The sequence below is a fragment of the Leucoraja erinacea genome, chromosome 16, assembly GCF_028641065.1.
Source record: "Leucoraja erinacea ecotype New England chromosome 16, Leri_hhj_1, whole genome shotgun sequence".
NCBI lineage: Eukaryota > Metazoa > Chordata > Chondrichthyes > Rajiformes > Rajidae > Leucoraja > Leucoraja erinaceus.
In genome coordinates, this window is record NC_073392.1 from 42,314,159 (window position 1) to 42,329,849 (window position 15,691).

The following is a 15,691-nucleotide window of genomic DNA, read 5'->3' on the forward strand; positions in this document are numbered from 1 at the left end:
TAGGTGTCTGTGATGCTGCAAGCAATATGTTCACTGCACTGGTACCTCACTGACAACACACTCGTCAATAATCAATAATACATTGCTTCGTCAGGTTGTTTTTGTATAAACAATGCGTGCTGATCATCCCTGAAGATTACATGAGTAGAAACATCTTGTGAGCAATAAGGAAAGGAAATGCTGAATGCACGGCTTCCTTCTATGCTGAGAATAGCCATGGCGATTTAGACACTGGCAATGAAGGCTCCCAGCAGTGATCAGGTTAACCAAGCTGGTTTTGATACTCACCCCAGACGAGAAGGGAAGACACAAAAGCAAGGATGTTGACGTGAAGACATGTATGATTCATGCTGCTCTGTGAATTTATTATTTTTTTTTTGTTTTTTGTTTCCACTTGTGCTCCTGCCACCAGATAATCTAATCATTTGACAGTTAGCAGCAAGAGCCAGTTCATGGTTTTCAAACTATAAAATAATTTACATCACATGGTTTACTGACTTTTTAAACCACAAACATTCCAGCAACACACTTGTAGGAATATGAGAATAACAATCATAAAGCATAACCTTTTTGCATAGTATTAAATGAACATAAACATTTAGTTCTTTATTTACAATTATTGTCTGGGTAAAAAATTCATAAAAACAGATGGATGAACTCATGTCATTGGCCAGACGGGGCCCATTGCCAATTGCTGTTCAGCTGCAATGTTTTATTATTTATTATTTTCACAAAACTCATGCTGATAAATACATTATGTAGAAGCAAGCAAGTTTGTATTGCAGAATGACCTTAATAAATTGATCCTTCAACTTCCCTCATTCTAGGCTGTCCTTCACTGAACAGACGCCAAAGAAACAAAATCATTTGTAGCTTGTGACCTGTGGTGGTGACTGGCTGAAATGTCATCTAATTCGATTATAAACAGATGCTACATCACACATGCATGCCCACAGAAGCCCAGATTTATATGTTTTACTTTAAGTGTGTCTTATTTTATGTGTGTTGCTATATATATATACACAAGATTTACTGGCAAATTCAGAAATGCCTGAACTCAGAATTACAGGCAAGTTCCTTTTTAGCAGAGCACAGATAGTTCTTCAATATTTTATCTTTCTAAATGGACCTCTGCAAGTCACAGAATCAAAGTGAAAGTTAAAAAAAAAAGGTTTCACACTGCCCATGACATAAAGAGTGTTGTATGCTTACTGCCTGATAGGCATTTAGCCCCAATCCCCACAAAAAATATTTTGGGCTGTTATCATCTTGAAGCGCTTTTGGTTTCACCCTTGTGACAAGCTTAAAATGGCCGCCCCTTAAGAAAGCATAGTAAGTAGATTTAAACCACACTGCTGGGATGGTATAATGTATATAGTAGATGTTCGCGGAAAGACAAGCTTGATAAAACCACGCAAAGCACATCTAAATACTTTACAGAAAGTTTCATTCATATTTGCAGAGTGCTGATTATGAAGATTGTCCTTTAAAAAAAACTAAATTAAAAAATAAACAAAGCAACCCAGATTGTTTTGCAATTTTCGACAGCCTTTAAGCTGATTTAAAAAATAATCCAATTAGCCATCAAAGGGAAAAAAATAGAAATCAACACAATATCACAAGATTTCAACACTACTTTGATTTTTTTTGCCCATATAGACAAAGCCAAATATAACTTATTTTGCAATCAGCTCTAATAAACCCCATCACAAGCTTGTATAGTTACAGTTATTTTGAAACATCTTATTTTAACAAGCAGGTGTCTATATATAGCAGACAGTTCAATCAAATTACATTTCAAGTTGGCCTTTGCGAGTCTGAGAAAGACCAAAATTAAATTCAAGCATTTATATGAACGAAAAAAAATCCAGAGGACTTTAGGTACTAAAGATATATTCTAGGAAATAAAGGAAGCCATGCTGCATTTTTGTCCACGATCATTTAACATTAGTGTACCACTTTAAACAATATTTCCCTGTTCTATTTTGGCTTCTTTGTTTCTGCTAGCAATATCTACAATATTTAACAAAAAAGCAGCCAAATTCAGTACACAATTGTAATGAAACATCTAGAATTCAATATTACAGATGTACTAAACCGGAAGAGCTGCTTGCACTACTCAGCAGAACTTATACTCTACAAATAAACAAGAAAGTTATCTACAGGTTTTGTAAACAAATTACATTCTCTTAAGGACATAAATAAGTAAGAGCCATTAAGCAGGGCGACATGCCAAGAAACAAAGAAGATAAACTCTGTAGGTATTTCATAAATGCTTAGAAAGTTCCTCTGTTCAATTGGTGCAATTCTACTGTGCAAGTTGAGCTTTGCAAATTCAATTGTTTAAAGTTTTTTTTTTCTTAAATTAATCTATACAATTAAGTCCATGCCACACAAGCACTTCAAAAGTCACAGACCAGTGGATTGGATAAATTGCCTTTGATGCACTCAGCTGTGGTCCTTCCAGTGAAAGTTTGGGAAATGTACATTCATGCAGGATCTCTATCTTGAGGAGGGTCAGCCGAACAAGAAATCACCTTTCCAGCAAATTCCCTTCTTGCTGCAGAGCATAGAAGAGCACGTTCAGAACAGTTTGTCAGCCAGCAGGTTTTGTTTTTTGTAGATTCTGTTTTTGCGCAGAAATGGTCAGCTAAAGTGATGTTTCCAGGCTATGTAGTGGGCTTCCAGGACTAGAAGAGGTAGCTGATTTACTGGTGTCAGTTGTAAGGTTTATTCCACTATCAATAGCATTGTTGTTCTTGTTAGGAGATGAGGGCGGACTGGAGTTTAGCTTAAGGGCAGCATCTTCTTCTATATCGGTGTCGTCGATAAGGGGAATGTGTGGCTGTGAGTCATCTATCCTAAACTCGGGATGGGTCATGAAGTTGTGAATTGAGGATTTCGATTCCGGTTTCTCTAATCCTTCATAGAGAGAGCTACGGAATGCCTTCACAACGCGGATCTGCAAAAGAGAAAACCAGGTCAAAGGTAAACGGAGGTCTCCAGTGGCAGCTGCAGAAGGGAAAGTAGGAAAAGGGGGCAGAATATTTAAGGCAGTGCGGTTATCTGAGATCCACAGTCACAAGATTATATAAGCACACATAAATAAGTGTCTCAGTTTCGTGCATAGTGGGGTCGGTGAGAACTGCAATAAAACTGGAAAAAAAGGCAACCGTGTAGAACTCATGGAAAGCGTTGGTTAAATAAGCAAAGATCCAATGTGTATAACCTGGTAAAAGCCACGGCATTTAGTTACTTCAAATTTTAATGCAATGTATATCCATGCAGGTGAGATAATCTTGCAGTAGGTAGAAGGGTAAAACGTGAGTAGTAGATTTAATTACATTTGTAGGATATAAATATATATAAATACACACACATATATATATATTTATATATTCAGTATGACAACATACAAAAAACATAGACCACATGATTGCACAAGTAAAGTAACCGCTCATTACAAGATGAACACTAAACAGAATGAGGAAAGCTGACTGCAGAAAACTGGGAGATAAAATGGTGTCTTGCTGATGTGGATGGAGCAGCCAGGAAGCACATTGCTAGTAATGAGGAATACAAGTCATGCCACAGGACTAGAAGGCCAAGTGTAGATGGAACAGTCTGGCACAGTATGGAGACAGCCATATCCAGATGCCGGTTATTTGAAACATCAACAAGCATATTGCATATTGCATATCCATGCACATTGGGATAAACATTCGAGTATAGGCCCAGTGTTTTATCTCCAGTCTCCAATAGGCAGTTTTTTTGGTTTGTGCGGTTGTTAGGAATGTAGAAGTCTCTGATCTCTCAACACAATCTTCCTTTTCTCAGTCAGTTCCAAAAAAGATAAAGAAACCGTGTAGCATGTTAATGTGACTGTCTGTGAATCTCTATTTGGGCCGAATGGTTGGATTGCTCTGCATTTATGTTCTGCTTCAGGCACATTTCATTTAAATGTTTACTTCAAACAGAGTCCCATTAACATGCCACAGAGTATAGGAGCTATTTAATCTGGGATGTGATAGTTAGGAGGGGGAGTTGATGAAATAGATGCAAAATGTACCTTAATTATTAGAATACATTTTACTTGTCATAGGTTTGCTCACTGTGTTTCTGTAGCTAAAGGTACCATCTTTGTACTGCTGATCATCTAACAATTTGCAGTCTGGTTATAAAATTTAAGCACGACTTAAATAACTGAGAGAACAACACACAGAACCACATGATCAGAATGGTGTCACAGTTCCCAGATAATGGTAACACATCACTCATCACAAACGATGTACTCCAGATGTCATCAAACTTCTCATTCACGCCCTCCCTGTGTTCAATGCCCACATCTGCTTATTCATCATGTTAGACACAAAGTGCTGGAGTAACTCAGTGGAACAGGTAGCCATCCCCGGGGAGACGGAGTGGGTGACATTTTGGGCGGAGACCCTTCTTCAGAAGGAGGATCTCAAAGAAGGGTCTCGACCCGAAACATCACCCATTCCTTCTCTCCAGAGATGCTGCCTGTCCCGCTGAGTTACTCCAGCACTTTGTGTCTATATTCGGTTTAAACCAGCATCTGCAGTTCCTTTGTACACATAACCATCTTGTTAATTCAATTTGGGTTTTACTTGTACACATTCCTAACATTTTAATTCTGATCTGAATAATCTGCGGGTACATTAATTCTGTAGTTCGGCACTGTATTACAAAATGTGCATCGACAGAAAGAGGTATGCGGTAAGATTCACTCCAAGTATTTCTTCCCACAGGTTGGCCTCCATAGTATTGCAACAGCTTCCATGTTCAGCAGTTCTTTCCTACAGTGTGCTCCCTTTGTCCAGTATAATTGTAACTATTTTTACTTCTTTGACATTTATGTTTTCACTCAGTGACTGAGAGCGGAGAAGGACTGGCATTCAGCATGTCCCCGGGACATCCTGAAGTATTTTGCCACTTTTGAAGTGCAGGAAAAAGCAGAACCACAATAAGCTTCCCAACAATGATCAGGTAATTTATGTTAGTAATATTTAATTAGGTATAAATAAAAGTAAATGCACTAGAGATAAGTCTTCTAGAATTTAAAAGCAGGGATGTAATGCTGAGGCTTCCTAGGGCACAGGTCAGGCCTCATCTGGAGTATTGTGAGCAGTTCTGGGCCCCATATCTGAGGAGGGGTATGCTAGCATTGGACAGGGTCCAGAGGAGGTTCACAGGAATGATTCTGGGGATGACTGGTTTAAGGTGCGATGAGCGTTTGATGGATTGGGGCCCCGTAGCAGAAGCGTCCACGTGGCCGGGCTGGAGACTGGAAGTATCCCGAGCTAATTCTGCCACCACCATCATCTATTGCAACAAGTGATGGCTCCCACTGGTTGTCGCCGGAAGCTTGCGTCCTTTTCAGGACGGACGACGACAGCGATGTCAACATTTGAAACATGGAAGATGGACATGAAAGAAGAAGAAGTAGATGGATCAGGGCCTGGCCTGTACTCACTGGAGTTTAGAAGAATGAGGGAAAATCTCATTGAAACTTACTGGATAATAAAAGGCTTAAATAGAGTGGATGTGGAAAGGATGTTTCCACTAGTGGGATAGTCTAGGACCAGCCATAGCCTCAGAATAAAAGGATGTAGCATTAGTACGGAGTTAAGGTAGAATTTCTTTAGGCAGAGGGTGGTGGATCTGTGGAATTCATTGCCACTGACAACTGTGGAGGACGTCATTGGGCATTTTTAAAGTGGAGATCGATAGGCTCTTGATGTATAAGGGTGTCAAAGGTTACATGGAGAAGGCAGGAGAATGGGGCTGAGAGAGAAGGAATGGTGGAGTGGATTTGAAAGTCCAAATGGCCTAATTCTGCTCCTTTGACATGAACTTCTTTGTGAAAGTGTCATGGGATCTTCTATCACTAACCTTGTTAGGTGACAAGTTGGAAAGACCAGTGGAGTGGTGGCATCACATTTACTACACTGAATGCCAGTGAGACTTTTGTCCTTCAGTCTCTGGTTTGCGACTTGCGCTCAGAGGTTAAAGTGCTCACAACAGAACCACAGTTGACGGTGAATGTTACTTCTTGCCTTCAGCGCTCACCTTTGTGGTTAACATAATGTCAGTCCAACACTTTCAGGTTCAGTGTTATTGTGGACTCCCAATTTGCCCACAATAACATTGGAAAAGATGGGTGACAACTATCTCCAACTTGAAACTAAGTTTCCTTCCATCCTCACACAAGCTTTCATTACCCCATCCTTCAACCGTTTTCGGAAATTATTCCGTCTTTGAGTAACTCTTACTATTGCTTCACACTGAATCACTTGTTCATGAATTACAAACACACTCATCAGCCTCTTCCATTCCATGGTCTTTCAATGAGCAGTTTCTATGTGCATTTCTTGCCATCGTGATTTTCCTACAGCTATCCATCCAGGTCTCTAGGCATTCCTTGCAGAGCCATTGCAGCCATATTAAGACATTAGGCCAAATATAGGACTGCTGATTATATTTGGCCTTTATTTTAGCACCGTTACTAATGGTCCATAGTGGATGTCATGTTGTTGGACTGCAGACTGCATGGTGACGTGATGCTTCTTCATTGATGCACACATTCCATTTTGAAAAATGTGTGCATAATACATAAGATAGTGAAAGTAAATGGGGTACAACTCATCTCATGAATTGAGGGTTGTTGATATTTTCAATCCAAAAACATATTGATTTCCCATTTTGCATTACATTCATAGATCTCGCTGCCGGATTTTGAACGTCAGCTCTGAAGCCAATTTGTCACTTATGAATGGACTGACTAGAATTTGCTTAAAATACCATAGATTTTTGATGCTAGCGCAACTTTAAACAAATGACAGTGATGCACATCAATGTCAACCTAATATCAGTCCAGGGAATAATTTTATTTTGAATAAAGGATTCACTCCACTGGTTTAGTTATCAGTGCTCAGATGCCTTCAATCAAAAAAACCCATCTGCTTTTATCTATACAACCTATTTGCATAGGTCACTGAATGAATCCGTATCACAGATAGGTTTTCCATTCTGAAACGGATGAAGACTTAAAAAGGTGAAGAAATACTGATAGAAAGTAGATGATCTGGAGGAGAATTCACTGAACACCAAGGCAAGCAAGATCCATGGTTTTGACATCTTTAGATCTTCATATTCTACCAATGCCTTTGTGCCAATTCTATAGTTACCACATTGCGAATGACAAGCACTGATATAATTAGAAATTCTACTTTGCCCGATATAATCATGATAGATAAAAAGAGTTAAAAAGAAAACCAAAGAAATAGAAAGAGAAAAATAAAGAATATAAAGATATAAGAAAGTAAAATAAGATAAAAGGGATATAACTCTTTTTCGCGTTTTACGTTTCTATGGGTCTTTCTTGATCACAGTTACTATCCTATATAACTCTCTTTACTTTCCTTCTTTTTAAAGTTTAAAACAAGAAGTGGTACAGGAAATGTATTATGTTATTTTTGGCTTATATTACTGTAATGTACATTACTTCTAATAAAGAAAATATTAAAAAAAATAAAAAATAAAAATAATAATTATGATAGATGTATACTATGACTTATTTTAGTTTTAAATAAGCATATGGTTAGCCATTTGTTTCTGGATTAAGGTTTAATTCACATCATGTGTTCAATTCTCCCTTTTATTGGAATAGAGATAATATCAGTCTTGTCAATACATTTAATGAACATGTTATTTATCACAAATTTTGAAGGAACTGCTGTCCCAGGCTATGAATATGAAACATGCAGAACTAATTTGCATGCATGTTTTTCTTTATCCCCCTTTGAAACAGCCAAGAATAGTTTGGAAATAAAACTTGCTTAATGTGGGAATTAATGGTCAATGGTCTCCACATTACTGAGATTTAGCTCTATTGCCTGAACATGTCAGATAATGACTGGAAACAACTGCCCAGGCATTCACCATATAACCTGGGCAGTGGCTCTGGACATTGAATATAAGAAAAAAGGACTCACAAAGCACAGGCAGGACAAAAAAAATGAGTAAGAAAGAAACTAATTTTGGAGGCAGAACAGAAAAACAAACAACAAGAAAATGTACTGTAAATTGACAAAAGACTTTGGGACAAGACGTGATGACAATCTCATGTGGCGGTCTTATTCTCCCGGGCATTCTCGTCATCTGCTTCTTAGTCACCAGAAAGTGAGGCGAGTCGATGCTCAGGAGTGTCCTTGGCAGTGAAGACCACAAAGGCTTTGTCTAAGATGTTGCAAGGAAGGAAACATAGTTTAAGTAAATTAAGCCCATCGTTACGTTCTTGATTTGCCTGGTTTGAATTGCCACACGAGGGGGAAAAAAAATACGAGACTGCACGTAGTTCAGGTGACACACTGTAAATCAAAGGTTTCTTTTTGGCATTCTGTGGGCTTATACTCGAAAGTTTACACACATGTTTTTAAGCTTAATATCGAGACTGATAGGCCCAAGCATTTCACATTCATTGCAGGCTCGGGTCAGACTCACAACCTTCCTTCACTCCTTCTGCTGGACCCTTTGCCTAGGGTTGTCTAGTCCTCTAGAGAAAACAAACACATTCACTTCAGACACATAACAGGTTGCTGAGAGTTAAATAAATAATATTGAACTCTACAAAAAGACTGACAAGACGATTAGTATCAAATAGTTAAAAAGCAAGTGGAGTGATGTGAAAGATCATCTTGTGCATTAAGAATACACACTCACGCCCAGCAGTAGCAGCAGAAACGCTGGTAGGAGAGGAAAGAGCATTGGGAGTAGATAACGATACGTGAGTAGGGCTAGAAATATTGGTTACATCTTGATTTTGGCTGGTAACGGATGACTGGCGCCTTAGTGCCCCCTGAAAGGAAGTGCCACTCTTGAATGTGTTGACTACTTCGATCTGCAATGGAGGAGAGAATGAGAAAGTTTGCTTAAGATGGAGATGCAAGATTAATGTGCCAGGGAGCCTCCAATGCTCAAGCATGATTCAATTAGCACATTACACACAACCAAAATCTTGACAATTTTCCATCCAAATGGTAAATTTAAAGAAATGGCATTCTTACCAATGATCAATGTCCAATATTAACCACCATTGTAACCTCTTATATTTTGTCATGCTTCACCAAACCACAGGTTCATTATTTAGATGATTTTAATTATATCCAGCTTAGATACTCATGCACAATTTTAAATATTAACAGATATCGCAAAGCTTGAAGCAGCCAGGAATACGATTACTTTCAGTGCAATAATTCTAACAGTCTTTGATTATTAAATGTCACTAAAAGCCATTCACGTTCTTAACAAATAATATGCTGAAAATTATAGTTATTTTCTAAAATAGCTTGCCATATCTCATTGACCATATTTCATTATTTATTCACAACAAACTGGGTGCTTGAAGGAAACCAAGATTACTCAACAATAACATGAACCTCTTATCATTTTCTCTCAAGGAGCAAAATGAAGCGTATATTTGATTATGTTAAAGATAAATCGAATGTGCACTTATATTTAAATTTGATTGCATATAGCACTCTCTCTCTCTCTCGCCAGAAAGAAATGAGTTTTTTTTTATAACAAATAAATACTTTTCAAATTTTATATGTGTGTCTCCATTTCAGTTTTTCTTGACCCTTTATAACAGTGAAAATCACAAACATCATAAATGGTTTTCCCGACAGATCAGCTGGAGGAAAATCATGACTTACTGGTGGAATTATAGAATCTTTATTTGTTTAGTTTAATTCAAGTGCACTTTTTTTTTGCAAACGGAGATAGTTAATTTAAGATGTAACCAGTGGTGCCTTCAGCATTCCAAGACTGGACGAAGAAAAAATTATTCAAGAATCCAACTTCTGATCATTTTGCATTTGTATCCTGCTGGACGCAGAAGCAATGGCTCCATCATTTATTAACCTTTGTCATTCCTCCAGATTCTTAAAGGAAGTTCACTGGGATATTGGCTATAAGAACCGCAACGAGCCACAGAACTGCTTCAGTATGAATCACCAAGGCAACGAATTATGAGAAGAAAATGTAAAAAAATCATCATAAGAATGCATTTTATCTATGCTGAATTCGTGTTAGTTATATGTTCTGAATTACCTATGCTGCATTCAATCCATTCAAGATACAAATTTCTTTAAATGTTTAATGTTTTTGTCTATTGGGCCCCTTGAAGGATCGAAGTGTTGCATTCAACATTCACAAATTTCTTTAAATTGTTAATGTTTTTGTCTATTGGGCCCCTTGAAGGATCGAAGTGTTCACAAGGATTTGTACTATCCACGAATTATCCATCCCAGACGGTAATTACTGCCCAATACATATATATTCAAGTCTCAGGTTGATATATCTTGGGAAACTAGAGGATATGGGGAATGAATGGCAATGTACAACACACAGGGTCATATTAAATATTGATGCAGTCTCTTCTGTTCCTATCTTTATCTGCTCATAGCCCACAAGGAACCTCCAGTGGAGTATTTGGGAGAGCAAATGCATCAAATTTCTCGGGTGAATAATTTTAGAACTGCCACATACACAATTTTGAACTTGCATTGGTGTAAACTTTTCACAGAAAGTTATATTATTGCATTAAAGGTTTAAAAGAAGCTTCATCAAGGGAATTGTGGCTCATACTATAACTGCCTCTATTTTAATGCTATTTTAGTAAACTAGTGTGGTAAGGTTTGCAGAAAGATCTGAATTGAGGGAATATCATTACATTCCAAGTTTAGAAACAATGAAAAAATATATATATTGATACAACAATGAACGCAATGTTGCAATTATTTCTTGTCCCGAGGGATACTACTCTGCCAGTTATCCAATAATTTGTTGTAGGAAGGAAATAAATCGAGGCCTTTTAGTCTCACAAGACTATTTGACCATAATTGTGTCATTTCACTTAGCTGAACTCGTTTGAAATCTAGAAAATAATTGCATCTATTTTCTACCATGACACCATTTCTGCCAAAACTACCAATGGAAACCTCTGAAGACTTTTGGCTGCCAAATAATCTGCATTCAGCTGTGATAATATGTTATGTGTGGTATGATACCAGTTCACAATACAGTGAAGCACAAAGCTCTGGGCCATTTGGGGAATTAAGACCATAAGGTATAATTGCAAAATTAGAACCAGTACACTAACTAGGGAAATCCAAAATACATTTTCATACAATCTAGTTAAATGTGATTGCAAGAACATTTAATAAAGGGATTGATAATGTCACATTATGATTTGATGGGTGATAGAGAACATCATACAATAATATTTAAAGTATTTATAGGAAGGAAGAATTAAAAATTCAAATCCAAAACAATAAAAAGGGAGCAAAGATTTGCTGAGGGACCCAACATTAGCATTATATGGGCAACAAGAAGTGGCCAGGAAGTCAGAGAATGAGCGTGTCATTAAGAACACAAGGTCATTAAGAGGAAACAGTTTTGAGAATTGGACTAAGCCCAAGAAGTGACAAGTACAATTTCTGATGGAAAAGTAATTTCCCCACAAATTAGTCAAACAAAAGAAGGGACAGCAAATGCTGTAATCTTGCTGCAAACTATACGCTGGAGTAACGCAGCAAGACAGGCAGCATCTTTTGAAGAAAAAGGACAGATAATGTCTCGGGTCAGGAGCCTTCTTCAGGCTGGTAGTGTAGAGGGGAGAAGGGGTGAAGCATGAATAGGGAAGTGATAGATGGATACAAGTGAGGGTGAGTGGAAATGGAAACAAAGGCTAGAGATCAGATGGATACAAAAGGGTGCAGACATGGAATCAGATGGGGAAGGAAAAAGGAGTGAAATTTAAAACTGGAGGCAGGGATGGTGGGTGGAAGGGGTGGGTGGGAACGGGAACAAATACAAGCATTTAAAAACGTTTGGGTAGAGAATTACATAGAAACAAAGAAAATAGGTGCAGGAGTAGGCCATTCGGCCCTTCGAGCCTGCACCGCTATTCAATATGATCATGACTGATCATCCAACTCAGTATCCCGTACCTGCCTTCTCTCCATACCCCCTGATCCCCTTAGTCACAAGGGCCACATCTAACTCCCTCTTAAATATAGCCAATGAACTGGACTCAACTACCTTCTGTGGCAGAGAATTCCAGAGATTCACCACTATCTGTGTGAAAAAAAAAATTCTCATCTCGGTCCTAAAAGACTTCCCCCTTATCCTTAAACTGTGACCCCTTGTTCTGGACTTCCCCAACTATTCTAAAGGTTCATAATGCTGTGAAGAAACTTCTCCTCCACTCCGTCCGAAACGTGGGCGGGAGCTTGTTGACAATGTTGACAGTTCTTTACAAGTGCACATATTTGCTCTTGTAAGTGCCGGCAGGTTTGAGGCTCCTGTGTGATTGCAGAAATCTCAAACTAGCGAACAAGCTGTGCAAGTGATTTCACAGGAATGTCCCGTCATGAACTCTTCATGGAAGAGCAGAAGGGATATGGTCTATTTTTAATTTTGATGGGAAGGCCTTTGTTCCGGATCACTTACAATGGAGCATTTATGTGCTCAAGGACCTGGCACCAAGCAGGATCTCACCATTTTGAATCCAGACTCAACTTGCAGCAAGTTCAACTTTCTAGACACATGAATCATCCAAGAACACAAATAATAAGCAGAAGGGGCAGAGAGTCACACTGCTTCTCGGCTCTTCATTCAGAGCAAACAACTGGCAGCAACTATCCTGACAATCACTTTTGCCAGCTTGTAAATGTTATTAAGGATACGTTTCATTATTCTCAACTCTAGTAAATATAGCTGTGTTGTAATCTCTCCTCAAAGCAATAATTGTAATCTGGGAATCTAACCAAGAAATCTGCAATCACAATGTTCTCCAAGTGCCTCATTGCAGTGTTCCTATGGACATGAACGCATCAAGTGTGCCTATATCTGGTCTACACTAACACATGTGAAACGCCACTTGAAGTTGAGCCTGCCATCTTTAGTTCCTGGCTGTTCATTTTTGACAAGCTGATTTAAAACCCAATAACAATGTGGCAATTCCCAGAGCATTCACATGCTGTCACACAAGCCTCATAAACCACTCAATGTCCGGCTTTGATTATCTGCAGAGTTCATGGGCAACCCAAACCACAACTACACAAAAATCCGGCAAATCTTGAAGCAAAAATGGAAAATTAAATCCCTTCTGTTCAAGAGATTTTGGTCACTTAGATCAGGCTATGGAGAAATCGACACAAAATGTCAAATACATGATGACAAATCTGGCACTACAATGATTTACTCGGCCATTGCCAACGTAACTGTTATGCTTAACCGTCTGAATGTAAAATCATGGCCGTAGATCCATATTTAAATCAGGCGTGAGTATGAGTATCACAGCAGAATGTGTTTCTTTCCTGAAAGATTAAAGTCTCAGAAACAGCATGGCATTGAACATACCTGAGTTTGGATCCTGTTTAGACCTCTGAACCAAAGTATCTGTCCCCGTCTCAGCTCCCTCTCTGCATGATCAATCTCTTCCGCATCTTCATTAAGTTCCTCTTCTGGGATGTCATCCTTCTGAGTTCCATGGCCTGCTTCCTTCAGAAACTTCAATCGATTGGTGGGGACAGAGGATATTACCTGGAGGGGAAAGGTAAGCGAGTGTAGATTGTTAATCTCACTTTCTTGTGCTTTTCCCCCCAATCGATTTCAGTATGAAGGGAACAAAAAAAAGATTCATGTTGCTGTCTGTAACAGTGGGGACCTAAAGGACTGGTTTATTACTCATTTTCATCCAATAAACATTCATTTCTGAGAGGATATTTTGGAAAAAGGGCAATCTTGATTTCTCGGGGATGTCCTGAAGGAGTAAGTTCGAAGAAATCAAAGTTATAAAAGTGAGATGGGATCTCTATGATGTTCTGCCTCATTATTCTATGGTCAGGTTAGCAGTTATCTCCAGGACCTGCAACCTACACAGTCTATTTCAGGGTCAAGGACCTAAAACGTGTAGTAATCAATACCACATCCGTGCATAGGAAGGACCTGCAGATGCTGATTTACACTGAAGATGGACACAAAATGCTGGAGTAACTCAGCGGGACAGGCAGCATCTCTGGAGAGAAGGAATGGGTGATGTTTCGGGTCGAGACCTTTCTCGACCAGAAACATCACCCTTTCCTTCTCTCCAGAGATGTTGCCTGTCCCGAAGAGTTACTTCAGCATTTTGTGTCGAATACCATACTGTGGCGGCTCCTAAGGGTCGTGCCATCATACTGCCGAACCCCTCGGCACAGGAGTGGTGCAGTCCGGAGGCGGCCCTCAGCCGGAGGGTTTAAAAGGCAGGGTTTGGGTGCCATCTTCCTCTGGTTTCATCTTCCCTTCAACCGGGAGGAATACAATAAAGGTGCTTCTCAAAACACTGGACTTCGTGCCTCCTTTCGAGACCCACGCACCACATTGGTGACCCCGACGTGATTCGAACACGCAACCTTTCCCAGGAGGAGATAACAACATTCTCATACATCTGGGATCACATATAGATCTGCCAGTGAGCGAGGGAGGTTTTCCCAGTAGTCCCAAACTATCATTTCTGCTTTAATTCCAAATTCTTTAGCTAATTAATTTAATTTTGTTAGCTGAGGTTTAAACTGAGAATATTGGTCTTGGAGTTGCAGTGTTACACTACTCACGAAACAGGTCCTTTGGACCAACTCATCTTGCCCCTAAGTTGTTGAGCTGTACTTGTCCCATTTGCCTGCATTTGACCCATAACGCTCCAAACCTTTCCAATACATGTACCAGTCCAAAGGGCTTTTAATCCTTGTAATTGTACATGCACTATCCTCTGGCAGCTCATTGCCTATTCCTACCTTGGGCCCTGGTCTAGCAAATCCTCATCTTGGCCTCTAGTTTACTAATGCAGTGAAATAGCCTGTAAATTATTGTACCTTGGTGAATTTTACAGTATTGTTCATTTTGTAAATTTTGTTTGCTTAGAAGCCAGCCTGCAGTAGCTAGTTGTTTAAGAAAGTATTTTGAAAAAAAACTTAGATATCATTTCTCGCCAATATAATTTGCATTTTCAACCATGAAGTGAGACAGCTGGATAGATTTTCAATTTATTTTTTCAATGGACACAGAATAAATCATTACCTGTCCCCATAGCAATTCTCCCACTCCCAGAACGACGCACCACAACCACTGGTCTACTTTCAGAGGGACGCAACTGAAAGGTTTTCCTCCAAGCTGAATAATTACAATCTGTATCAAACAGAAAATTGTAAAGATAGATCAGAACATGCTTTTCAAAATAGGATGATCATAGAAACATAGAAAATAGGTGCTGGAGTCGGCCATTCAGCCCTTCGAGCCCGCACCTCCTGTCGAGCCCGTGGGAATCGATCATTCACAAGGCAGCCTGTGCACCTGTTAAAACATGAAGATTGAAGATTCTGATATCAAGTACCAAGAGCTACCAGCATCTCCTCCGGTCACTCTCCCCGAGCATGAAGATATCAGCCATAACATACACTCCCTGGTTGATCCACCAGCAAGCACCTCGACCCTGAAGTTTCACTTTGTGTCAGCAATACCAGATCTGTGAGTGCGCGTGATTTACTCAACACCGCCATTCAACATGATCATGGCTGATCATCCAAAATCAGCCCACGTTCCTGCTGTCTCCCCATATCCCTTGATT

General features: G+C 39.2%; 1 protein-coding gene across 13 annotated transcripts in view; it reads right to left on the minus strand.

Annotated features, from left to right (window-relative positions):
* Positions 1 to 580: 580 nt before the first annotated feature.
* The window catches only part of atp2b2 (ATPase plasma membrane Ca2+ transporting 2), an 840,804-nt gene continuing 825,693 nt past the window's right edge, over positions 581 to 15,691 (minus strand). For 7 of the 13 annotated variants that reach the window (XM_055648251.1, XM_055648255.1, XM_055648259.1 and 4 more), the window contains 3 exons: positions 15,145 to 15,252; positions 13,447 to 13,629; positions 581 to 2,962 (listed from right to left, as the gene is read on the minus strand). In XM_055648251.1, coding sequence (XP_055504226.1) covers positions 2,651 to 2,962; positions 13,447 to 13,629; positions 15,145 to 15,252 — 603 coding nt within the window. In that variant the 3' untranslated portion in view covers positions 581 to 2,650. Of the gene's footprint in view, positions 2,963 to 8,523; positions 8,576 to 8,742; positions 8,921 to 13,446; positions 13,630 to 15,144; positions 15,253 to 15,691 lie in introns of all 13 variants that reach the window. The other 6 variants (XM_055648256.1, XM_055648261.1, XM_055648262.1 and 3 more) reach the window with 4 other exon arrangements.